General features: G+C 53.9%; 1 protein-coding gene across 7 annotated transcripts in view; it reads left to right on the top strand.

The window, feature by feature from the left end:
• The window catches only part of RAP1GAP2 (RAP1 GTPase activating protein 2), a 197,691-nt gene that overhangs the window by 93,287 nt on the left and 78,889 nt on the right, over positions 1-25,515 (top strand). For 6 of the 7 annotated variants that reach the window (XR_011468465.1, XM_070394805.1, XM_070394803.1 and 3 more), the window contains one exon: positions 6,508-6,592. Coding sequence is in view for 6 of the 7 variants with exons in the window: in XM_070394805.1 (XP_070250906.1) it covers positions 6,508-6,592 (85 nt within the window). In the remaining variant the exon portion in view is untranslated. Of the gene's footprint in view, positions 1-6,011; positions 6,033-6,507; positions 6,593-25,515 lie in introns of those variants that run through there. The other variant, XM_070394809.1, reaches the window with a different exon arrangement.

The following is a 25,515-nucleotide window of genomic DNA, read 5'->3' as shown; positions in this document are numbered from 1 at the left end:
ACAGCAGCCTTGGCAACAGTAACAGTGGCGACCAGGCCTGTGTTTTTGCTGAGGACCAGGCCCTGTGCTGAGCGGGTTACAGGCCTGATCACACCGCCTGGTCGGGTGCTGGTATTTTACAGATGAGGAGGCTGAGGGGCAGAGAGGTGACGTGGCTGATCAGGGTCACAGGGGTGGCGCTGGAATTCTAACCCAAGCCTGTTGGACCGTAAAGCCAGCGCTTTTGATCCATTGCACATACTGCCCACCAGCCTCCCTCGAGGCCCGAGCCTGGCCCTCTGCTCCAGCCTGCTGCCAGGGTGTCCTGCACACATGGATGGAACTTCTGGAATGTTTCCCACCCGTGGGGATGCCGCAGCACTGCTGGCTGGTAGAATGCGGGCTCCGTGATTGTGCCACTGGGCCTTGTGTCTCTAAAGGCAGCAAGGTGGGCATGGGCCCTCAGCCCCCACCTAGCCCGGTCCACGCAGCCATCCCCCTGGCCCAGCTCGCCCAGTGAGCACATAGTTCCCAGTCATCACGAAAACTGTCTAAGACTCGTCACATGGAGAAGCTGAGCACACTTTTCTGAGTCCTGTGCAGGAAAGTTGGAAGTTCATAGGAGTTGTGAGTTAGTGTGCCCATTCTGCAGAGGGGAAAGCTGGGGTTTTTGCTAAGACTCTGAGGGTCCAGCTTGTCATCATCCTGGCCTCTGATTTCCTTTCTCTACCAATTGTGCCCGTTTCATATGATGATTTCTCTTGAAGTTCTTTATTTTTTTATATTGTGTTAATGCTATTTTATTTCTTTTAAAAATTTTATTTATTGATTTTTACACACACACACACACACACACACACACACACAGACAGACATCAATTTGCTGTTGCACTTATTTCTGCATTCCTTGATTCATTGGTTGATTTTTGTATGTGCCCTGACTGGGGATTGAACCCGCAACCTTAGTGTATCAGGATGAGAACTCCAAAAGTCTCTCCCAGGGGATGACTCTGCTGTACGCACTTAAGAGTTCTGGGAGCACTCTTTTCCCTCTTTTCATTCTTTCCTTCTTTCCATCCTTCCTTCCTTCATTTTATTGAGCTGCAGTTCACACATAAGATGTTGCTTTCAACAGCGGGGGGTAGTAAGGAAACGCTGCTCAGCATCTCAGGCATCGCCGTAAAGCAAGAACTTGCACACAGCCTGGCCCCGTGGGCACCACAGGCAGCCGGAGAAGAAGTTAAACAGCAGGATGACAGCAGTGGAGCTCAGTCAGCCCCTTCTCTCTCCTTCCTTTAAAAAATGGATATATAGCCCTAACCAGTTTGGCTCAGTGGATAGAGCATCGGCCTGCGGACTCAAGGGTCCCAGGTTCAATTCCAGTCAAGGGCATGTACCTTGGTTTCGGGCACATCCTCAGTGGGGAGTGTGCAGGAGGCAGCTGATCGATGTTTCTCTCTCATCGATGTTTCTCTCTCATCAGTGTTTCTAACTCTCTATCCCTCTCCCTTCCTCTCTGTAAAAAATCAATAAAATATATTTTTAAAAAATTGATATACAACTTACATGTAATAAAATTTACCCTTTTAAGGTGGATAATTCAGCGGTTTTCAGTATATTCACAACATTGCACAACCATCACCACTGTGTAGTTCCAGGACATTTTATCACCTCACTCTATACCCCCAGGCCCATGAGGGGTCACTGCCTATTCCCTCCTCCCACAGCTCTGCAGCCACCGACTACCTTCTGTCGCCGGATTTGCCTGTTCTGGGCATTTCATGTAAATGGAATCATACAATATGTGGTCTCTTGTGTCTGGCTTCTTTCACGTAAGCGTTCCGTGTTCGAGGTTGTCCGAGTTGTGGCATGTCTCACTGCTTCTCTCCTTTTCATGGCTGAGTAATATTCCCTCGTGGGGAAAGACCACACTTTGTTTACCCACCCGTTGGTTAATGGGCACTGGGGTTATTCTGCCTTTGGGCTGTTGTGAGTGATGTTTTCCATTCCTCTGGGTTTGGTTTTCCCTGAAGCTCTTTGCAGTGGCCAGCTGTCTCCATGTCTCTAGCCTGGCTGTTTGGAAAGCGAGAGAACGCAGAGCCCAGCGTGGTGGCTGGCGGGAGGCTGGCGTGGGGGGAGACGCAGATGCCCACAAGGGGAGGGCGGGCTTAAACCTGGCCCACAGCCGTCCGGAGGTAGGTGGGCATTTTCCCTGTTAATTATTAACCGACGGTTATGATCCGAGAGGAGATCCCTGGGGCTAGAATTGGTGCTTAGTTGAGATGCCAGAAATGTTTTCAAAGACATTTAAACAGTCCTGGACCCTTGATTCTCTCTCTCTACGAGGAGACCGGATCACCATTTTATGAGTCATGATAACAATAAAGATGGTGATTATAATAATGGTCTGCATTTATATAGGACTTTATTTTTCATTTCATAGCCATCACTTTCAATTCCTTAGACCATTGTCACCCCCATCTGCAGATGAAGGAACAGGGACACAGAGAGGTGAGGTGATTTAACCAAGGTCACACAGTGGGGTAGCAAGAAGAGCCGGACTTGAACCCAGGAATCTCTTGATTCGTAGTGTAGGGCATTTTCATAGAAATGTGTGAGGGATGATGGCTGCAAGGATCTCAAGTGGTCTGAGGCAGAGCCAGCGGAGGCTGGAGGTGAGGACCCTGGATGCCTGGGTGCTGAAAGTGGGGTCCTCCCCCCGCCCCCCCGGGGCCTGCCCAGTTCCCTACAAACAGCCCCATCTGGATGAATTGTCCTTTGGTTTTTCAGCTTCCCCCCCAGGCTCTTTGATCATTTCCTCCTGAGATTTGCATTTGGCCAAAGGTGGCTAGAACCTCATTTGGCTAAATCCAGTGAGCACCTCTCCTGGCCTCCCTGAGCCCTCCCAGGATCGCCCTGGCTCTGGGGAAGGAACGCTGAGTACAGGAGCTCAGTGCCATGTGGCTCCAGGAGGGAGGCATGCTGAGTGGGCAGTGCCCTAGACCCCCTTAGGCGGGAGGAGGGCTCCTGTCCTGTCCATTCACGCCTGCTCTTACCACCTGCTCTTAGCTGAGTGAATGCCCTTCCTCTCCTCCTCGGCCTTCTCTCTGCCCTCCTCCCCCCCCTCCACTCCCATCAGCAGCCCCTCCTGTGCGTCCCTGTGGGGGTCCTGGACCCTGAGTCCTTAGAGCCGCAGGTGGGCATTTGGCTGTCTTGGTTGAAGTTTCCAGTCTCACTGCTATGATACAGGTCAAGATCACTGTGGGCTACTAGAAAGATGTTACAGAGAGTAGCGAGGGTCCCACCTCTGCTAATAATTTACTCTTCACTTATAAAAATTAGATCAGATTCAAGGTCACCCCTTGATAGACCCGTGTCACTCTCACCTACTCATGTGTGACGTTTGCCTGAGAAAGGGCTGGAACTGCATCGAGCACTGTAGTTCTTATCTCAGTGCCAGCCAGTAACCGGGCGGGCTGGCTGTCCTTGGGAGGGTGGCTGGCACTCGAATGTCATTGGTTGTGAAGGCCGGGGCAGGACAAGGTGGGGCCCAGCTGACCACAGCAGGGGTGCGAGGCTGAAGCCGGGATTCCATCCTCCTTGTTTTGGGTCCTCTAGTTACAAAGCCAAGGCTAGAGCCTGGGACTTGGGCAGTGTTTTGTTTCCTAGGGCTGCGTAACCAAGTAGCACAAATCAGCGGGGGTGGTGGGGGGTGGGGGTGGGGTGGGGGGGGGGCTTGAAATAACAGACATTTATTGCCTTCGTTCTGGAGGCTAGAAGTCCAAAGTCAAGTGTCAGCAGGGCCAGGCTCCAGGCATCGCTCGGGAAATCCTTCTGGTGGGAGACACCCTGAGCTCCCACTTGAGAGTCCTCATCGCTCCCTGGAGGTTATTCCAGCATCCGGGGCGAACAGGCTGGCGCTGGGGAGAGGGGCTCAGTCCAGGGAGGGTTTGGTACGGGGGCCCTTTGTCTGGGATGCAGGGAGCATCTGCTCTGGCCTCATGGGAGTGGACATCTTGTGCCTTATGGAGGGAACCATGTACATGAGCGTCCCTTGGCCACCGGTGTCAAAACCTGCCAGTATTGCCCTCCCCTAGAGTGTGTGTTTTTGGAGAGCCAGGGCAGCTATTGGTCAGGTTGGCTCACAAGCCATCTCCAGGGGAGCAGGCCAGAGGTCCTCAGCTAACCCCCAGCTGTCCTATAGTTTCTGGGGGGAGGAAGGGGAGGCTTGCCTCCCCTCCCCTCCCTGCATGCTTTTCCCTACTAGGCTCCCAGCCCCCAAGGGGAGCTGCCTTCCTCTGTCCTCACCTCAGGGGACCTGAGGGTGGTGCTCCTTATCCTTGATCATTCTTCCTCCCTTCCCTTTCCCCACCGTGGCTCTCAGGGGGGGCAGCCCATAGAGGAGGGACCGTGGCTGCTTGGGAGAGGGCAGAGTGGCAGGAGGGGTGGGCCTGGGTGGACCACAGGCAGGTGAGGGCCGGAGCAGCCAGGCTGGATCCCACGGTGGAAGGGAAGGTTGGTGGTTCTGGCTGAGAGCTAGAAGAAGCTGCGTTCATTCGTGTGTGTGTGTGTGTGTGTGTGTGTGTACGTGTGCTGAGTGTTGGCCCTGCTGGTTCTTGAGCTAGCTATAGTCTGCATCAGGAGGGAGGAGACCCCTTCTCCAGCCATCAGAGTGAGGCCAACGTCCAAGAAGAAAGGAGGAGGAAAGCCGGGCCTCGTGGTTCAGTGGTTGAGCGTTGACCTATGAACCAGGAGATCATGGTTTGATTCCCGGTCAGGGCATATGCCCGGGTTGCGGGCTCCATCCCCAGAAGGGTGCATGCAGGAGGCAGCTGCTCAATGATTCTCAGTCATCATTGATGTTTCGATCTCTCTCTCTCCCTCTCCCTTCCTCTCTGAAATCAATAAAAATATATTTTAAAAAAACCAAAGAAGCCAAAACCGGTTTGGCTCAGTGGATAGAGCGTCGGCCTGCGGACTGAAAGGTCCCGGGTTCGATTCCGGTCAAGGGCATGTACTTGGGTTGCGGGCACATCCCCCGTGGGAGATGTGCAGGAGGCGGCTGGTCGATGTTTCTCTCCCATCGATGTTTCTAACTATCTATCTCTCTCCCTTCCTCTCTGTAAAAAATCAATAAAAATATATTTAAAAAAAAAAAAAAAAAAAAAAAACCAAAGAAAGGAGGAGGAAGGCAGATGGAGGAGCAGAGGGCGAGTCGGCAGGTTGAGGTTAAGGGGTCACAGGAGCCTCTCCCAGCCAGATGTGCACGCAGCCTCCTTATCGCGCTTCCTGGAGGACAGGCTTCGGGGCAGGCAGGCGTTGTGTCAGGGTGGACAGGGCCCGGGGCACCTGGCCTGGCTTCTTTTAGTCTGGGCCTGTCTGGCTGAGAGGAGCCGGGACAGGGTGGTGACTGGGCCCCAGGACAAGGGTGTGCTCCGGGCAGAGGGCTGGGCTCTGCAGGGTGGGCTTCTCTCGTGCAGGAGGTTGGGGTTGGAGCTGTGACCCCCTTTGGCAGTACGTGCGCTGGAAAGAAGTTCAGAAACATTCTCTCGAGTTGGCAGGGGGTGTCCCTGGGGCGTTTAAGGGGGGCCAGGTGTTGGGCTGACTCAGCAGCTTCAGGCTGGGGCTCTGGAGAAGGAAACAGTTGCAAAGTTGGGGCTTGGCTGGTTCATCCTGATCTTTTGAGGCTCCTCGTACTGTTATCCTTGCCTTCCCTCCCGTCCCAGGACATAACTAGGGCACGTCCAGGACGCCAGAGTCCCACGTCCGGGGCCTCCCCCGGGCTCCGCCCAGCTGGCTGTTGCGTAACCGCTGTCCCGAAGCCGTATCCTACTGCAAACACTCTGCCTGGTGATCAGACTGTGCACTCGCACTCCCTGGTCACTGGAAGGGCCAGATGGAAAGTGGGGGGTGTGCGAGAGCAGGGAACCTGTCGCAATCATGTTGTCATGGCGACACAACTCTGTTTAGCCGTCTCCCCGTGGTCCTAGCCCACAGGGACTAAAATAAGTTTCACCTGCAGCTCACACAGCAGGCAGCCCCTTCCTCCCAAGGTCAGCTGTCTGGCTGGGGTGTGTGTGTGTGTGTGTGTGTGTGTGTGTGTGTGTGTGTGTGTTGAGGGACAGAGGGGCCACAGAGAGGGTGAATAGAAAATGTTCACCCCTCTCCCTTTCTTCTCCCACCCAGCCCCAGTCCTGTACCTCATTAGCCCGGTGGCTCTCAGCCTTCAGCGTGCGTCAGAACCACCTGGAGAGACGGTTAAATGCACATTCCTGGGCCCCGTCACCCGAGAGTCTGGGGTGCACCTGAGAATTTGCATTTCTCGCAAGTTCCTGCTGCTGGAGCAGGGACCACGCGTGGAGCAGCCCTGCTGTGGGCTTTACTCCATCCCAGCCGGGAAATGCCCCCGACTCTGGTTTGCTCAGTGTGTGTTGGACTGTGTGCCCAAGCCCAGCGCTTTGGAGGAGAGAGTGGACGGTGCGGGCAGGCCCTCACTCACCTCTTCTGTGTTCTGTGGCCTCCTCACAGGAAGCAGGAGCTGGCCAACAGCTCGGATGTGCCCCTGCCGGACCGGTCGCTGTCCCCTCCTCTCACGGCACCTCCCACCATGAAGGTAAGAGGCTTAGAACTGGTAAGTGGGGAGGGGTGCAGCTCAAGGCTCTGCTTTGTTTCGGCACCGGCCCAGCTGCCCCTGCCCAGTGAGGGCATGGGGTGCCCAGCCTCCTCTGGAAGCAGCGTTCACCTGAGCTCAGCAGCGCGGGAGGGAAGTGTGACTGAGACTCAGGGGTGTTAGGGTGAGGAAATAGACTGGGCTGATGGGTTTGGCAGGATGCTCCGTAATTAGTGAGAGGCCTTGTGGAGCTGTGGGGTTCCGGAACAAGGGCCCCAGGCAAGAGGAAGCGGGAGCGGTTTAGCATGTAGCTGCAGGCTAGTGCCTTAAGGGGCCACTACCCAGAAGGGCGGGCAGGGCCTGGGGATGGGAAAGGAGGGTCCCATGGGCTGGGACCCTCCTGGTTCTTTTAAAGACATTTTTAGATATGGGTTTTAAATTGATTTCAGAGAGGAAGGGAGAAGGAGAGATAGAAACATCAATGATGAGAATCATTGATCGGTTGCCTCCTGCCCGCAATGGTTCATGGGTCAATGCTCAACCATTGAGCCACACACTGGTCGGGCATCTCCTGGTTCTTGAATGGAACTTGCACGCAGGTCTATCTGCCTCCCACTGGCCTTTTTAGGCTGGCCCTGTCACCCCAGTGCCTGCAGGAGAGTTGCCTTAGAGGTTCTGGGTAATTCTTTTTCTGTTACCATTTTATTCACAAGTCTCTCTCCTGGGAAACCACATCCCAGGTCCCCATGCCCAGGCCCATCTCATTCCTGGAAAGGAGCTGAGTGACCAGCACCCTCCCCCCACTATGCCCCTCCCCCTTTACCCTAGTCCCCCTTGGTGGCATGGCCACGCACACCTGATGTGGCCCTCAGGGAGGACTTTGGCGCAGGCAGTATCCCTGCCCAGGCAGCAATGCACCTCCCTCCCTTTTCTTCTCCCTCCTTGCATTTTGCCAGGTGAGGGCTGCCTCCTGAATCAGCTGAGGGGACACGGAGGCCAGCCTCCGTCTCTATCCTGGAGCTCTGCTGTGAGGTGACTCACAGGGAAATAGTTAGGGCTCTTCTCTTCCCTGTTCTGGTACTTGTAGTCTAGCTAGGGAGACAAGAGTTGAAAAAATAATTTTAAGAATGAGGGATGGACAGTTCGGTGTGATGATAATTAGGGCTGCTCTCTGTTGCACCCCTTCTTCCCTGAACTAATCTGTTGCAAAGTGATACCCCCAAAGAAAGCAGATAAAAACCCCACCTTTCCATTATCATCTCATATTGAATGTTCACCATGCACAGAGCTGTGTGGTATGCACCGAGGGGCAATATCACTGGATGGCAGCCAGCGCCTGCGCTGGTTGGACTAGGATTCAGAAGTGGTGGGGTACAGGGCTGACTGAGGACCTCTCTGCTCTCTTCCTTGTGGGGTGCCCTGGGGGCACTGACAGCCAGACCACCTCCATCAGCCTAGTCAATGCTGTATCTGAGCCATGGGCTGGGTGGCTTGTTTGCACGGCGGATTGCTGAGAAGCCTATGGCCATTGTGAGGTTCAGCACGTTGGTCTTCAAGAAGGGGTGTGGGGTGCTTGTCTGTGCTCATGGATGGCGGGAGTGTACAGGGAGAACTCTGGAAGTTTTCTAGGAGGAGTCACTGAGTCCTCTTGGCAGTCTTCAGTTGCTCCCATACTCATGTAATTCATTCAACACCCAACATTTTTTTGAATGTCGTATTAGTCAGGACTCTTGGTTTCAAGTGACAGAAACATAACTCACTTTGGCTTAAGAATAAATGGGAATTTATTGCCTTTGTAATGGCAAGTATAGACTCCAGGCACGGCTGCATCCATGACATCTGTCACTTTCTACCTCTTTCCTGTATTGGTTTCATTTTTTGTTAAACTCTGTCTCTGTGATGACAGGAATGTGACAGCTGCTCCTACTTGCTAAGCGAAGAGTCTCTTTTCCCCAGTAGTTCTAACAAAAGGCCCAGAGAGGAAGCTCATTGGCCTGGCTTAGGTCACATGTCTATCTCTGAACCAGTCATTGCAACCAGAGAGATGGAAGGCTCTGACTGGCTAGACTTGGTCTCACCTCCACCATCTAAACCCTAAGAACCAAGAGTGGGAGAGGGGTGGCTCCTCAAAGGAAAATTTAGGTGTTACTCTGAGAAGAATGCTGACCACGTGACATTGTGGTCCCTGTTCTGGAACATGTAGTCTAGCTAGGGAGACAAGAGTTGAAAAAATAATTTTAAGAATGAGGGATGGACAGTTAGATGTGAATATTCCAAAGAAGTACAGCATAACGGGGGAACAATATAAGGTCTGTGGAGGGGGAATCTAACCTAATCTTGGAGAGTGTCAGGGAGGGCTTCTTTGAGGAAATGATGTTTAAGCTGAACCCTGACAGTTGAGCAGGAGTCAACTGAGGGTGGAGGAGGGTGTTATAGACACTTACTACTCGAAGTGAGGCCAGGAGACCACAAACACCTGCGTTATCTGGGAGCTCCGTAGAAGTGCAGGATCTCAGGCCTCCCTCCAGACCACTGAATCAGAATCTGCATTTTAGCACCATCCCCATTCACATGTACTTTCCACTCAAGAAGCACTTCTGAGGCCTCTGAAATGCTCTGGGGCAGGAGAGCCATGGCTTCTCCAACCAGAAGACCAGCATGGTCAGAGCATCCACCGTTAGGGACGGAGAGTCAGACCCTTGGAAGTTCTGCTGAAGATACTGGGCTTCATCCTGCTGAAGGGCAATGAAATCATTGAAGGTTTTAGTCAGAGGCGTAGATGATGGGACAAATCACCGTGGTTGTTGTGTGGAGAGCGGGTGGGAAGGAGCAGAGTGGAAAATGGGAGATGAGTCCGGAGGCTTCTGCAGGAGTCCAGTGAGGAGAGGATGGTGGCCTGACTCTGAAGGCCCTGTGAGGTTATTTGGAAACAATCAGGTCTCAGATTCCCTACGAGGTAGACTGATGAGCTAGAAAGATCTGGGAGAGGTGGGATCAACTGGATAAATGGTACAGCCCTTCTCTGAGATGGAGTGACCCAGAAGGGAGGGCGAGGGCTTGACTTCTAAGTGCTGAGTTGGACATGCTTGAGACATGAATGGGGATGCCAGTGAGCAGCTGGGTATTTGGGGGCCAGGTTTAGAAGGAGGGTCTGGACGGAGGTAAAAATCTGGTCATTTTCATAGAGATGGGATTGAAGCTTGGGGTGTAGGGGTGGTGGGGCGGTGAACTCTCCAGGGAGAGGATGGAGTAAGAAGATTCCTGGGAGAGCACCTTGAGGGACTCAGGGCTGGTGTGGAGGAGGCTGGACACATGGCGGGAGGAGCATTCACAAAGGAGGGGCGGGCGGCGCCTGTGTCAGCTGCTCGGAGAGGCCAAGTACAATACGCAGTGCACAGTGGCCTTTGGGCTTAGTGCCCAGGTTGCTGCTGCTGATGTAACTGAGAACAGTGGTGGGGAGGGAGGAGGGGTGGACACCACCCTGGGTGTGTGAGGAGCGAGTGGAGATGGTGCGGGACTCAGAGGGTGTAGACAACGCTTGTGAGATGGGAGACCTGACTGTGTGGAAATGCTGAAGGAGGGAGCAGGGTGTACAGAGACACAGGAGAGAGGGGGACTGATGGAGAATTTGGAGCACAGGGAAGAAATTATTAGTTAACATTGTTTCATTAAAAAAATTCTTTATGAACATCCGTTGGGAGCTGGACCCTACTTTGCTCCGGCCAGCACAGGGTCTGGCCAGCTGTCAGGGGGTGAGGCTGGCCTGCGTGAGACCCCAGGCAGCCTCAGAACAGAGCAGCCACCTGCAGGGAAATCTGAGTGACCCACTGTCAGAAGGCAGCCCTAACCCCGGGCGCTCTGTCCTTCTCCTCTTTGAACTCAGCTCAGGAATTTCCCAGCCTGTGACTTGACTGTCCAAAGCCCCAAGACCAAGGTCAAGGCTGGGAACGCAGAAAGTTTCAACGGGCTGCCCTGGGGACTCACACTCGGTTAGGACCCTTCTGTGGTTGGCATTGGGAGGTCAGTGTGTGGTATACCTGGACTTAGGGCTCTCTTTGTGATTGTCATTTGGGCTTATTCTGTATCTAAGCTGTACTTAGATACCTGTCCAATATGTTTTATTGATTTTAGAGGGAAAGAAAGGGAGAGCAAGAGAGAGTGAGAGCATGAGATAGATAATAGATAGAGAAACATTGATGTGTGAGAGAAGCATTGATTAGTTGCCTTCAACGCTTGCCCCGACCAGGGATCGAACCTGCAACCTAGGTATGTGCTCTGTCCGGGAATTAAGCCCCAAACCTTTTGGTGTACAGATGACACGCCAGCTGAGCCACACTGGCCAGGGTAGGACAGTTTTCTCTCTGTGCAAAGCTAACTGATCCACGTGGGACTTAAAACCACCACCCTCATTTACCTCACCAGCCTGCTCACCACCGAGGGATGTCCTTTGTGTGACTGCACTTGTCTGTTGCTGGTCGTGCGAAGCTTCTCTCCATTGAGGTCCTTGAGGCACCCACTGTCCTGCTCTGCAGGCCCCCACTCCTGGCCGGGAGGCTGGATGGCAACTGTTTGTGATGTATTGACCGTAGGGATGTCCAGGTCAGAGGAGCCTCCACTTGATCTTTGATTTCTCTGGTTTTGCTTGAATCTTGTATCCCAGCTGAGCCTCTGTGTCCAAGTGACACTTCTCTAAGTTAAGCTCATAGACATGGGTTCTTCAAGATGGGCCAGGAGCCCCACCCTTCCCCACCAGTCTCACGTGAGATCACGTGCGCAGACCGGGGTTCCCACCAGCCATGAGGGCAGATCAGGCCGCCGACCTCCCGGTTGTTATTTGCGATGGAGTCTGAGACGCCCGAAGTGGAGGCTGGACCCTCTCCAGGTCTCTGGCCCTGGGGGTCTGGGCCGTGGGGCAAGGTCTCACCTGGTTTCCTTGGCAGTGCAGGTGGGGCAGGGGTGGCAGGCATACCCCTTTGGTCTTGATTAGCTTGGGAGCCGCAGAGTGTCAGGGATGGACGGTCCATTTCTTTTATAGATAAACTGGATAGAAAATGACTCACCTAAGGACCCTCCGAGGATACTTGTGTTCCTACGGTAGCCAGCAGATTTAGTTAAACTCAGAGCCCCAAACTGTCTTTAGTAAAGTGATCTTTTCATCCCACCCCCACATGCAGGGTCAGCCCTTCTTGTAGCTGCTTCTTCAGTTGGGGAGGGGCTGCTGGAGGAGCAGCCGGCCTCCTGCCTGAGAAGGCCCTCCCTCCCCCAGGCCACTGCCCCCCACTGCCATGCCTGCTGCAACTGGTCCCACTCCTCCTGCCCCACCTCTTCACTGTTTGTGTTTTTCAAGGGGATTTTTTTTTTTCTCATGTGAAACTGAGAAAAAGCCACCAAAGAGATGCCGAGCAGATGGGCCGAACGAGGGCCCAGTTCCCAGCCAGAACTCACACTGTGGATGGCGGAGGGTGGGCTGGGAGCGGGGTTGGGGCTGTCTCCCTGGGAATACTGTGGATCGTTTCCAGGCCCACATTTTTAATGATCTGGTTTTCATGCAAAAAATACCAGATCAACAGGCATTTAGGGAGGGCTGGCTTTGTGTGCCCCGCATTGCGCTGGGTCCCAGGGGGTCACACCGAGGCCGCAGTCCTCACCCCTCAAAGAACCTGCTGTCTCCCGGGGCCCTTAACTGAGCAGAAGAAACCATATGGCTCAGCATGTGACAAGCTCAAGTGTGTCCTGTGGCTTCTCAGTGGGGTGGAGAGGAGCGAGGACAGCTTCATGGGGAGGCCGTGGGGGAGCGGGAAGGGGCCCTGATGGCGAGCACAGGGGGTTGGGCTAACCCCCCTGCGACTGACCTTACACAGCAACCGTCCAGGCTTCATGAAGTGAAGGGCATGGGCTGACCCTCCAGGTCATCCTCCAGCTCACAGTGCAGTGCGTTTTGTTGAGGGTGACAATGCTGGGACTTGCCGTGACCTCGATCTGAACCATCACACTGGCCTCTGGAGCCCCACGAGGCCCAGGCTGGCCAGGTCAGGTGGGAGGTGACCCTTGCTCAGTCTTCTCCATCTCTCTCTGTGCAAGTCTGAGGGCGGCCCTGCTCAGACCTCCTCCATCTCTCTGTGCAAGTCTGAAGGTGGCCCCCCACTCAGACCTCCTCCATCTCTCTGTGCAAGTCCGAGGGCGGCCCCCACTCAGACCTCCTCCATCTCTCTGTGCAAGTCCGAGGGCAGCCCCCACTCAGACCTCCTCCATCTCTCTGTGCAAGTCTGAAGGTGGCCCCCCACTCAGACCTCCTCCATCTCTCTGTGCAAGTCCGAGGGCGGCCCCCACTCAGACCTCCTCCATCTCTCTGTGCAAGTCCGAGGGCGGCCCCCACTCAGACCTCCTCCATCTCTCTGTGCAAGTCCGAGGGCGGCCCCCACTCAGACCTCCTCCATCTCTCTGTGCAAGTCCGAGGGTGGCCCCTACTCATACCTTCTCCCTCCAAGCAGAGGAGAAGGAGGCCTGGTGTTCCTTCCGTGGGGATGAGCAGAAAGTCATGTTCCTGCTTTGCTTCCTTGGTACTTTGCTCTTCACTCACAAATGCCTCCGAAACCTTCAGAGGGGGTCAGGCAGGTGGTAAGTCTCCAGGTGCCAGGGAAGAATGCGGGTATCAGAGGAACCTCTCGTCGTTCCCAGCTGTCTGGTCTCCTCCTGCCACCCTTCCCGGCTCACCAGTGCCCACCAGCCAGTCTCTCTCCCTGGGCCTGGCCAGGGTTTCCTTTCCAGCTTGTAACGCAACCTCAGGCCCCTGGTGTTCCCCTCCTCTCTGGGAGGAGTTGAGTGAGGGGTGTCAGCCCCTCTCAGATCTACCAAGTCTGTATGAACAGCCGAGGAGGCATTTGTGGGAAGGATGTTGGGAGCCTCTTGGGTGGGGGCAGGAAGGGCTCAAGGACACCCGCAGGGAGGTTTGGTTTTTCCTTTCCTGGAGAAAGCCCTGGAAGGGGACAGGAGAGGGCAAATATTTGTTCCCCTCATCACCACCGCTGTGGGAGGGTTAGCTGGCTCTCTTGTTGATGCTCTGCGGGCCCTGGGAGAGCCGTCTCTGGTCTCCACACAGACCCACGTCTGTCGCCCGTCCAGAGCCCATCTCAGGAGCCACTTCCAGGAGTGTTTTGATTTCACAGAGGCCGGAGGACAGGGGAGCCCAAGGGCAGTGCAGACGTGAGGAAGGGCTCACCTGGCCTGCACCTGCGGGGCTGCCCCTTGGCAGCATCAAGACCACGGAGGTGCCTGTGTGTGCACCACCTGCATGGCTCCACCCCTCCTGTGTGCACAGCTGCACATGTGTATATTGTCCCTGATTTTGTTTGTGTGTTAAGGTCAGCTATCTTACACTTCTTGAAAAATCTGGCTACACTTTAGCTGTAGCCAGATTTTAAAAAGTTGACATACATTGAAATGCATAAATCTTAACTGTATACTTTTAATTAAATTTTTTTTTAAATTCTCACTTGAGGATATTTTTTTCATTGATTTTTAGAAAGAGTGGGTGGGGAAGAGACACACACAGAGAGAAACATCGATGTGAGAGAGACACATCGATTGGTTGCCTCCTGCATGAGCCCCGACCAGGGCCCAGGCCAGGGAGGAGCAACCAAGGTACGTGCCCTTGATTGGAATTGAACCCGGGACCCTCCAGTCCACAGGCCGACGCTCTATCCACTGCGCCAAACCAGCTAGGGCTGTATGCTTTTATTAAAGGGTACACCCATGCAACTCACACTCTGATTTAACTCAGATAGGCCATATCTGCCACTCCACAAAGTTCCTCATGTCCCTTAACATCCAGTCCCTCCCGCCCACTACCTCCCAAGCAACTAGTGTTCTGGTTTTTCCCCCTGTGAATTGGTTTTGCCTGTTCTGGAACTCAGTGTGAAAGGACCCATGTAGTGTGTACTCCTTGTGTCCAGCTCAGCACCATTTCTGTGAGATTCGCCCATGCTGCTGAGCGTGTCAGCAGTGTGTTCCTTTGTCTGAACACACCACAGGTTGCTTATTCTCCTATTGAGGGACTCTCGGGCTGTTTTCAGTCTTTGGCTATAATGCATAGCCAAATACTATGAACATTCTGGTATAGGTTTTATTGTTTTGTTTTGGGCATGTTGTTTTCATTTCTCTCAGGTAAGTACCGAAAGTGAAATGGCTGGGTCAAACACTGGGCAAATGTTTAACTATATGAAACCAAACGTTGTGCCAGATGGTGGTACTATTTTATATTCCTACTGCTCCACATCCTCGCCAACATTTGCCATTGTCAAGTTATTTAATTTTAGCCACTCGAGTGGGTGTGTAGGAGTATTTCACTGCGGTTTTAATTTGCATTTTGCTAATATTGTCAAACACTTCTTCGTATGCTTGTTGACCATTCTTAGAGTTCCTTTTGCCCCTCATCCTCCTTGGAAATTGGGGTGTTTGTCTTCTTGTAGGCATTCTTTACCTATTCTGGATACAAGTTCATTTCTTTTTTTTTAAACAGTGTCTTTGATGAGCAGAAGTTTTCATTTTGATGATGTCTAACTCATGTTTTTTTTTTTTTAATTTTATGTCTGTAGCTTTCTGTTTCCTAAGAAATCTTTGCTTAGTCCATATCACAGATATTATCATGTTTTCTTCCAGAAGCCTTATAAGTTTAGCTATAGGTCTAAGATCCATGTCAATTTAATTTAATTGTGTACAGCCCAGTGTAGGGGTCTAGGTCTATTTAGTCCCATGTGGACACCCAGTTGTTGAAAAGACGTTGAGTTGCTTTGGTATCTTAGCCAAAAATCCATTGGCCGTATGTACCCAAGTGCACCCATGCATCTGTGTAGCTGTCTCTATGAGCCGTGGTGTTTCTCCGGATCAGGGATGGCAAATAGGTGACACTTGTGCTGCCACTCCTCCCTTCTGCCCCTGATGCTAGTAATTGATCACGACACTCCTTCCCCTGAGCGTAGACGTGGGTCAGAAGCCCTCCCCCAGGGCACTGCAGGCAGCGTGGCCAGCCCCGCGCGCTGACATTTGAGATGAATTACTTCTGGCATCTCTGATTGAAATTGTCAGAAGAGGGTAAGTGATTTGCTCAAGATTCCAGAGCTGGCGATGCAGAGCCAGGATCTGGAGTCAGGTCTGTCTGTGTGGCTCCGAAACCTGTGCTGTCCTATTCGCCACTCCAGACCACTCTGCACGAATCACCTGAGCATGTTACTTACCTTCCTCCCCAGCCACCTCCACGTTCTTCACCTGTGGAATGGGGACAGTGGTCACCCGGAGGAGTAGGTGTGAGGAGGAGTGAGGAATCCAGGAAGTAGTTAGTGCAGTGGTCGGCAAACTCAGTTAACAGAGCCAAATATCAACAGTACAACGATTGAAATTTCTTCTGAGAGCCAAATTTTTTAAACTTAAACTATATAGGTAGGTACATTGTTATTAACTCAATTAGGGTACTCCTAAGGCTTAGGAAGAGCCACACTCAAGGGGCCAAAGAGCCGCATGTGGCTCGGGAGCCGCAGTTTGCCGACCACGGAGCTAGTGGACTGACTGCATGTAGTAGGTGCTCAATAAGTCATTACGATCATTATGATCATTATGATAAGTATGATGGTGATGATATGATGTGGTTCTTAGCTCTGCGAAACAGCTAGGGCTTCTCTCTAGGGACCTGGGAGCCACCAGCACATGAGAGTCCCTCGCCTGCTTCCATGTAGCCTTGGGCCCCTGGCTTTTGGAGCTGGAGGCCCCACAAGGGAGCCTTGTTTCCTAGAAATTGCTAGTGAAGCCCAAGCCCAGGCCTAGGCATCTGGTCATCAGGTTCTTATTCCTTCTCTCCTTTGCGTTGGGGAACAGGCCAGCTGGGCTTCCAGAATGCTCTCTCTGGGAACCCTCTTCCCCTCTCCTTTATCCTCCCTCCTGTCACCCTTTCCTTCTGACAGGCCACATGGAGGCCAATCCAGTCTCTTTGACCTGGATCCGATCCCTTCAAGGTTCTTCTCAACGTCAAGTAGTTAAGAACATAGTTTCTGGAGCCAGTCTGCCTGGGCAGAAGGCTTTGTCACTTGCTGGCTGTGTAAGTGCTCTCTGCCTCAGTTTCCTCCTTTGTAGAATAGGAATGTAAGAGAACCTGCCTCCCCTGGTTGCGATGGGGACTAATTGAAGTGATGCAAGTTCATCACTTCGAACAGAGGCATGTAGCAGGTGCGGCAGAAACGTTAGTCATCGCTCCCCTAGAGAACAGCAGTGCTTACAGGGAAAGTCTGGAAGGAAGTACACCGGTTTTTCCGCTGTGAAGGTAGTTTCTCCCCAGGACTCCTTGATTTCCTGCCCAGCTGGGGTCCTCGCGGCTGAAGAGTCTCTCCATGTCCAATGAACAGACATTGAAATTGCGTTTTGTGTGAGTGGCCGCACCTGAGCCCTGTGTGTTAGAACTCTGCCTGAGTTTGGGAGAAACTAAGATAACAGTGTGGGGCGGGATTGGCAAAAGGCTGGAAACCGAGGTCCTGAACCGCAAACTCAGACAGATCCCGGGAGGGCTCCTCAAGGGGGGAGCGTCCATCCCGTATCATGTTCTGGGTTCCCGCGGTGAGGCTGCCCTGAGCCAATCAGGGCTCACAGTGCAGGCGGTCCCCGGGGTGGGGGGACAGAAACACCCTGCAAGGTCTGGGCAGTTCAAGGGTATGGAGAGTCCCAAGGTTGGCCTTAGACTGTGTTTCATTTTTTAAAAAATTTCTTACTTTTAAAAAAATTATATTTTTGTTGATTTCAGAGAGGAAGGAAGTGGGAGAGAGAGATAGAAACATCAATGATGAGAGAGAATCATTGATAGGCTGCCTCCTGCTCCCCCCTCACCCGCAATGGGGATCGAGCCTGAAAACCGGGCATGTGCCCTGACCTGGAAGTGAGCCTCCTGGGCTAGACTGTGTTTTATGAACTGTTTGTCCCCATCACAAGTTTCCTTCCTCATTCCTTTGCCCTGCGGCTACTGTTGAAACAAGTCTGTATTTCTAGACAGACACTGACCTTGTGCCCTGATAGAGCACTTGGCATTCAGGGTGTCTCCTTGGGGCTGCTCCCCGTGCTTCTCTGGCCCTGGTTATGCCCCCTGCCATTGAAGGCCTGATCAGCTGTCCTCCCCTCACGCAGCCCCTGGTCTGTGGCTTCCTGCTTGCTTTTCCTGATGGATTGTGGTGGGTCTGGGGCACAGGGGCCTGGGCCTGGCCCTGGGATTTAGTAACCAACTCTGAGACATTGTTCAGTTTCTTCGTTTGTAGAACCGAGCCCACCCTATGAGGTGGCTCTGAGGATTACAGGAGGAAGCAGGTGGGCAAGGGCTTCGGAAAGCACCGGGCACGTACAGGTATGGTGTATTGGTGGGTAATGGACGCTAGTGGTTACTCTCATGGGCTCTGAGCTCAATGCTTGTGGCATTGTTTCATTGGTTATCCCACTCTCCTGTTCCAGCTGCCGTCGACTCTGCACTGGGACCCACTCAGGAGGGGTGTTCTGCCAGGCATCCCTCCTGACCCTCAAGCCCAGTGTGTCTGGTGCCTTGGGGGACAGTAGGTGGGGGGTCCTGTGTTTGCTCCTGAAGGGATACTGAGCCCCAGTACGTGCCTCCTATTGTCCTTTCCCCCTTGGACCCCTGGCAGATTCCCTGCTCGGTGTGGAGATGGAGTTTCAGGCCTTGGGTGTGCATTTATTTCCTGGGGCTGCTCTAACAACTTGACACAAACTCGGTGGCCTAAGACAACAGGCATTTGTTCTCTCACAGTTCTGGAGGCCAGAAGTCCCAAATCAGGGTGTCGGCAGGGCCATGCTCCCTCCAAAGGCACCAGAGGAGGAGGATCCTTGCTTGCTTCTTCCAGCTTTTGGTGGCTCCAGGCATCCCTTTAGCCTGGGGACTCCCCTCTTTCCTCCGTCCACACACGGCCTCTTCTTCTCCCTGGCATCTCTGCTCTGTGGGTCTCTTACAAGGATTTAGGGCCCATCTGGATCCACCTGAGTCTCATCTCAAGATCCTTAACTTAATTATATCTGCAAAGACCCTTTTTCCAAGTCAGGTCACATCCGAAGGTTCCTGGGCAGGACATACTTTTTGGGGGGCGCGGGGGTCACCATTTAACCCACTGTAGGTCTGGGCTGTCCCCTTCAGGAGCTCCTGGGGAGCTTGGTGAGGCCCAGAAGCTGTGCCAGCACCCCCTGACCCTTGTGTGGTTGGGTGTCATGCAAGTGAGCCCGCAGGGGTGTTGGATGGGGCAGGGCGCTGCAGGGGCAGGGCTGGGAGGATCTGGCCCAGGGTGGCCCTGGCTCACATCCCAACGGGACAGGGCGTGTTCTTCCATCCTTGCTGCCACAGGGCCTGGTGCAGAAGGGCCCACCGTTGGTGCTTCCTAAACACGTAGTGGTCGGTGCTTAGTAAATGCTCATAGTAGGTGATTTATGAATCCTCACTGATGGCTCCAACCGTGAGAACGTGGCATCGAACAAAAAGCCCAGTATTTTCTTAGAGAATGTTTATAAGACTTTAAAAAAAAATAAAATGGTATATTGCTTATTATAAAAAATTCAAGCAATTGCAAAGCACAGAGAAAGTAAAAAAACACACACCCTAATAATAATTCTACCACCCAGACATATTCATCCTTACCATTTGCTAAGCGTCCAGACATCTTGGCATCTTACACAGATACAGACATAAATAAATGGGATCGCACTGCTTGTGTTCCTTTGTAATAAAAATAGTTAAATTCAATTTTACTTGCATTTAACCAGGAAAGAAAAAAACCTGGCAGCTCAGAAGGAATTGCTGAAGTTCAGCTAAGTGTTTCCTCTCTGTAAGAGATATTAATTCCTATAAGAGTCCTCTGAAGATGAGCTGAAAGATTAAAAAGAATACTGTTGAGGGTGGAAATGTTAAGTTTTTTTTTTTTTTTTTTTACTAAATTGTTTCAACCTTATACATAGTGGGCGGCTCCCTGATTTGAAATATGAGGCCCAGTGGCTTTGGAGGGGCGCTGGTGCAGTGTGCTCAGCCCCTCCGAGGGCATAACTGTTGCTACTGAGATGCACTGCTCTGCCCTCACCAGGAGGCTGGGCTGATGGGCTCCGCACCTCCAGCCTCATGGACAGAACGTTCCAGAGCCCGGGCTCAATTAACGGGAGATGAAGCTGAGCGCTGCTGCGGGAGCTGGGGGTGTGAATAGGTCTGTTAGCAAACGACAGGGGCTGAGCTGCTTTGCTTTGGCAGGAGGACCGAGAGTGTGTGAAATGTCAGATGTGAACGTGATGGCTGCTTGGTTCTCAGTGGGAAACCAGAAGTGAGGGTGGTGGAGGCAAGGAGAGGGAAGAAGGGGCAGAAGAGAAGCAGGGAGGGGAAGAGGGAAGGAAGGGTTGCGAGGTGAGGTGGAGGAGCGGGGTGTGCCTCATTGAGGATCACTAGCTGGTGGGCCCTCTTTGTCCCCAGATGACCTTGTTTGGCCAACAGTTCAGTTCCATACTCTGGGGAAGGGCGAGTTCTCTCCAGCTCCTATGGTGCCTTCTACCCTTCCCGAGTCCTGTGGGTGTCTGGGTTTAGGACCTTGGCCAGATGCCCTGCTGCTGTTTCTAGAGCTCTTCCTTCCCAGGGGCTGGCGGTGGTGGTGGCCGAGCTCAGAGGAGACCAGATTGGGTCTCATCCCAGAGACGCGGCGGGGGTCGGGATGACTGAGACCCGGCTGGGTTCCCTCCTGGCTCCTTGGCCTCACCCTCCCGTGGATGCATAGATGGGGCCCAAGACAACATCTGAGTGTCCCTTTGGGGTGGTTATTCCGTGGTTGGGAGGGCTGGGCTGTGGGAGGCAGGAGGCAGGGTCTTCGGGTTATTTCTCTTCATCTCCTCATGCTGGTGACCCTTTATTGAACCGGGAAGGTATGATCTCTACTCTCGGAGGGTCTGATGGCTACGAGGAGGCAGAGCCCCAGAGATCACACTGTGAGAGTGACCCAAGATGGCACATGACCTCCCCAAGTGCTCCCGGGGCCCCTGCTGGGGTGTGGAGGCAGGGGTGGCCCGGGAAAGCGCGAGAAGGCAGGAAACCGTGCACGATGCTCTTCCTATCACTTCCCCATGAGGGGTGGGTCCTGGGGTCCGGGTGCCCTGGAGTGAGTCTCTTAAACACCAGAAGAGTGAGGCAGGAAGCAGGTCAGGAACCATGGTCAGATGTGAGGAGCAGGAAGGTGGGACTTCAAAGCCTGGGAGGGTCCATAAGTGTTAGGGCTGGGCCTCGTCACCCGGGGAGCAGAGCTGAGCTGGGGATCCAGAGCCTGGGGGAACCTGAGGGCAGTGCTGGCAGCGGAGGTGGGAACGGGGAAGCCAGGCCTCCCAGGTCCTCTGTCCAGCCTGAGTCGTCATGGACGGGCAGTGTCCCGAGTCCTGTTGGTCCTTTACACCCGGAGGCAGCCTTTCTCCTTTCTGCACGAGTCCTGCACCAGGGGAGGTCTGGAGTCCACACCTGGTCTCTTGAAGATTAGCAAAGCGCTTTAAGGCAGCTATCAGAATGTCCAAGTAAAGTTCACCCAGACTGAGGAGGTGCCACAGAGCATTTCAGCTTGGAGGGCGGGGAAAGGCTACCCAGTTGGAGGCATGGAGCAGAGCGTCCGAGTGCCTTCCTCCCCACAGAGTCCTCTTGGACTTGCATCTGTTAGGAGGTCTGTCTTAGTTTCTTTTCTTTTTTTTTAAATTGATTTTTTTTAGAGAGAGAGGAAGGGAGATGGAGAGACAGATAGAAACATCAATGAGAGAGAAACATAATCATTGATCAGGAGTTGCCTCTTGCACGCCCCCTGCTAGGAATCGAACCTGTAACCCTGGCATGTGCCCTTACAGGGACTCCAACGGGTGACCTCTCGATGAACAGGACAGTGCCAAACCAACTGAGCCACGGGCATGTGCCCATGAGTTCTTTCTCCTCCCTCCCTCTCTCCCTCCCTCCCTCCCTCCCTTCCTGTTTTTTTGCTCAATCCCTCCACCTTCCCATTGCCCCTAAAATGGGGGATTTCCCCCCAGCACATAGGAGGCCTTTCTTCTATGGGATTCCATGGTTCTGCGGCTGATTGTCTGGCTGCCTTATTTTATTCCCTTGTGAACCCATCACCACTCTGTGATTCCAGAGGTCCTCCCCCTGACCATGGGGCTTAAAGGGTAGGCATGTTGCAAGTCCCTACGCTTTTCCACAGAGGAAAGGCCACAAGCCACACTGTCAGTCTGGAGCTCAGATTTGGCCTTGGTTTTGTCACCTTTAGTCAGCAACTTGCTGATCCCCATCCAGGTGGAAATATAACCCCTCACTGAGGAAAAAAAAGAGATGAGCTTCGCTCAGCCCTGTTTTGAAGTTGGCCAGTCTTTTCTGGAAAGGAGGTGCCATTGCCCACCTCAATCACATGTTGTCATCTCCTCGCATCCAACCTGAGTCTTTATTGCTGCGCTTTCAGCCTCCTGGCTCTCAGTTTGGCCGGCAGGGAAATGGCAAAGCTGCCCACCAGGTCAATAATGGCACCTAATGCCAGCAATCTGCTTCTGTCTCATCCTAGCAGTGCCACCACTTCCGTCCCCAGTACCACCCTCTGCTTCTTCCCGTCAGCACGCAGGCTGTCGTGTGGGTCCAGGGTCATCTGGGGGTGAGGTGGGAAGGCCCGTGGGAGGGGAGGGAGGTGCTCTTCTACTGACACTGGTTGTGCTTGGATAACCCTCCCCAGGTGACCTGCCTGGCACAGAAAGTCCCCCTCCTGGTCCCTCAGGTCAGATAGCGTTGCCTGGCTACCAGGCAGCCAGCGAGGCTCCGGCAGGGAAAGTAAACAGGGACACATGTTTACAATTCAGTATGACCTGGTAGGCAAACACCCAGCAGGGCCTTCCAGCCCCCGATAATCTCTAATTCTCCTTGCTTCATTAGTGTGGGGGGCTCTGCACCCAGACCCAGATGGTCTCTTCTGGGAATTGGCTGTCAGCTGTTGTGAGGGACGGGGAGGGGGTGGGTGAGTTACAGCCTCAGCCCCATGGGGACTGTCACCACGGTCATCTGGGCAAGACTCCTGAGACACCCTGAGCCTGGCCTGCTCTCCTCAGCTGATGGGGCATTGAGGGCACTGGGCTCGGGTGCAGCTCAGATTTAGCCTTGGACTGCAGAGACCCTGGGGAAGATGTGCACTGCCCGGGGCACCCGGCACACGGGAGGAGTGGGGCTGAAATTGGCCACCCGCTGGCCAACAGAGTGTCCTGGGAGGGCCTGCATCTGGCCAGCGGTGCCCTTCGTGAACTCACACAAAGGCACTTAGTAGGCTCGCCTCGGTTCTGCTAAAGGGAAACTCATGAAGTTGGTTGAGTCCTGAAGACCACACGTGGGATGCTGAGTGTCATGGCTTGGCCCGCTGCCTCCTGAGGGAGAGCAGGGGTCCAGCAGATGTGGGAGAACTCTCTATTTGGGACGGGAAAGCAGGCCAGTCTCCTCTTAGCCGAAGGTGCACAAATGGCTGCCTGGGGTAGCGCCCGGCACTCGGTGGTGGAGGTCATGGGGTGGAGGCCCAGGAAGGTCACTCCTGCCTGTCCGGGATCATGTCACAGTGATGGGTGGTGTGCAGCCAGTGAGGTTGACTGTCTCCCTGCATGTGCTTCGTGCTCACTTCCCTTCTCCCCGATCCTGTAACCTCCCTCCGTCTTCCCAAATCTCCTCACTCAAAGGCCCAGCTAGGATGCCACCTCCCCCATGAAGCCCTCCCTAAGCTCCTCTAGCAAAAATGGAAGGAGAGAGGCCAGGCGGGAGGCTGTTGCTCTAGTCTGGACAAACAGTGCGGGGGACTTGGACCTGGCAGGTTGGCAGTGGAGATGGACAGAAATGGATGGATTCAGGTTGTACTGAGGAAGCCAAGACAGCAGCTGTACCTATGGATTGGGCATGGGAAGTGAGGGGAGGAATCTAGATGTCTAGCCATCCCAGATGAGACTTGAGCAGTGGATGGGTTTTGATCCCATTTTCCTGAGATGGAGAAGCCTGGAAGGGTTTGGGGAGGAAGTTCAGGGGCTCTATTTTGGATGCACCGAGCTGGAGAAACTCATGAGACGGTGAAGTGGAAAATCAAATACGCATCTGGAGATGCTGAGGTGGAGGTCCAAGGAGAGGTCAAGGTTGGAGATACGCATGTGGGGGAATCAGCACAGAAGTGGTATTAAATCCAGAGGGGTGGATGGGTAGCATGGAGGACAGCGGAGACAGGGACGGGAGGAGGGGGAGACTTAGGGGGCTGAAGGAAGACCAGGAGAGCAGGGCTGCTGTGGAGCCCAGAGGAGGAGACGCTGCAAGAAGGAGGTGTGGTGCTGAAAGTTCTCCTTGGGTTTGGCAGCGTGGAGGTCATTGGTGACTTTGACAAGAGCATTTCAGGGGAGCCGTGGGGCCAGGTGGGTCGGCTGATGGAAGCAGGAAGACTGGCGCTCAGTGTGTGCAGAATCCCACAGAGCTGACCGGAGTGGCCACGTGCAGGAAGACTAACACTCCATCCTCTCCCTGTGGAGGTGGGGTCACCATATGCAAGGTGAAGCTCTCCTCCTGGTGGCTAGGACCCCAGGACTGCCTGCCGCTGGCTCCTTGCACAGTCCAGATACGCTGTTTCCCAGGGCAGAACAGATCCAGGCTGCCTGACGGTTCTAGGAGAGGATGGCTGTGAGGGTGAGTGCCCAGCCCGAGTCTCTCATAGGTTCAACCAAAATCAGGAGACATGTCCTGTCCTTTAGGCCCGAGAGAGCAGGGTTATGATTTCACTTCCTGGTGGCCCTTCCCGGCTGGCCACTCCCAGGGCTCCAGGCTACCCTTCCCTGTGGATAGCCGTGTGGCCAATTTAGTGAAGATGGGGCTGTGCCCTGGGGTCCGGGCATATCACCTGCTCTCGGGCGGCTGAAAGAGTTCTGGCAGCGTGTCTGGGCTGTAAGGAGCCAGGGCTCTCTTTAGATAGGTCTGCTCTGCGGTCATCTGTCCACATTGCAGAGGTTGGCACAGCGCCCCAGCTGTGAGTCTGCACCTCCCTGTGGCTCAGCAGGCCCCCTGGTGGCTGACACCATCAATACTAGATGATCGGCTGCGGGGGACTAGGAGAGGCCACAAGCCCACCAGCTGCTGGCTAAGTCAGACTCAGGGGGTCAGGTTGCCAGGAGCTGGGGCCCCACCACTGTGTCCACAGCTAACCTCACCACTCAGGTGCCCCTGGAGACCTCCTCAGGGGAGACCAGGCCTAGGTGGGGGCTGTGCAGCCTCCTGGGTCGGAATGTGCGCTTCTGCTGCTGGGCCGCACACTCCCAGCACAGCAGGCTCATCTGCGGGCTGGCCTTGCCCAGATTCAGTCCTGGGAGGTGGCACCGGCCTCTGAGCCCGGCGCCAGCACTGCTTCAAACACACTCACGGGAGGCATGGAGCTCTTTTGGTGGAAAAGGAAGTGGAAGGTGGGAAAGAGGCTGAGGTTTCTAATTTCATCTTTCTTGCCTCTATTTGCCTGCTTTGCCTCTTTCTAGGAGGGGACCATTGGGCAGGCACATTGCAAGCAGCAAGAGATGATTACTATTTACTATAGTAGGAGGGGTGTGCCACTGGGTCTTGGGGGCCCATAAACCTCCCTGAAGCCTAGGTATGTGTGTGTGGGGTGAATGTGAATGTTGGGGAGCTCTCCATTGTACCACCCATGTGTTTGGATGTTGCCCTGGGGGTGGGGGCTGCAGGATGCTGCGTTGGTGTGAATGCATTTGCAGCCAAATGCATCCTGCAGCCCTAACAGCTGGGCCTGGGATGGGCAGCCCACAGGCCCTACCCCAAACCTTGCCGGGACCTGCATTTACCCCAGCACCCCATTCATCGGCCCCAGCTGGCAAAAGGGGGCAGGGCAGTCGTGGTA

The sequence above is a fragment of the Myotis yumanensis genome, unplaced genomic scaffold (genome assembly GCF_028538775.1).
Source record: "Myotis yumanensis isolate MYYU_CA2020_CCGP unplaced genomic scaffold, mMyoYum1.0.hap1 SCAF_16, whole genome shotgun sequence".
Lineage (NCBI taxonomy): Eukaryota > Metazoa > Chordata > Mammalia > Chiroptera > Vespertilionidae > Myotis > Myotis yumanensis.
The sequence above is the reverse complement of the archived record's forward strand: the minus strand, read 5'-3'. Positions and strand labels throughout refer to the sequence as shown.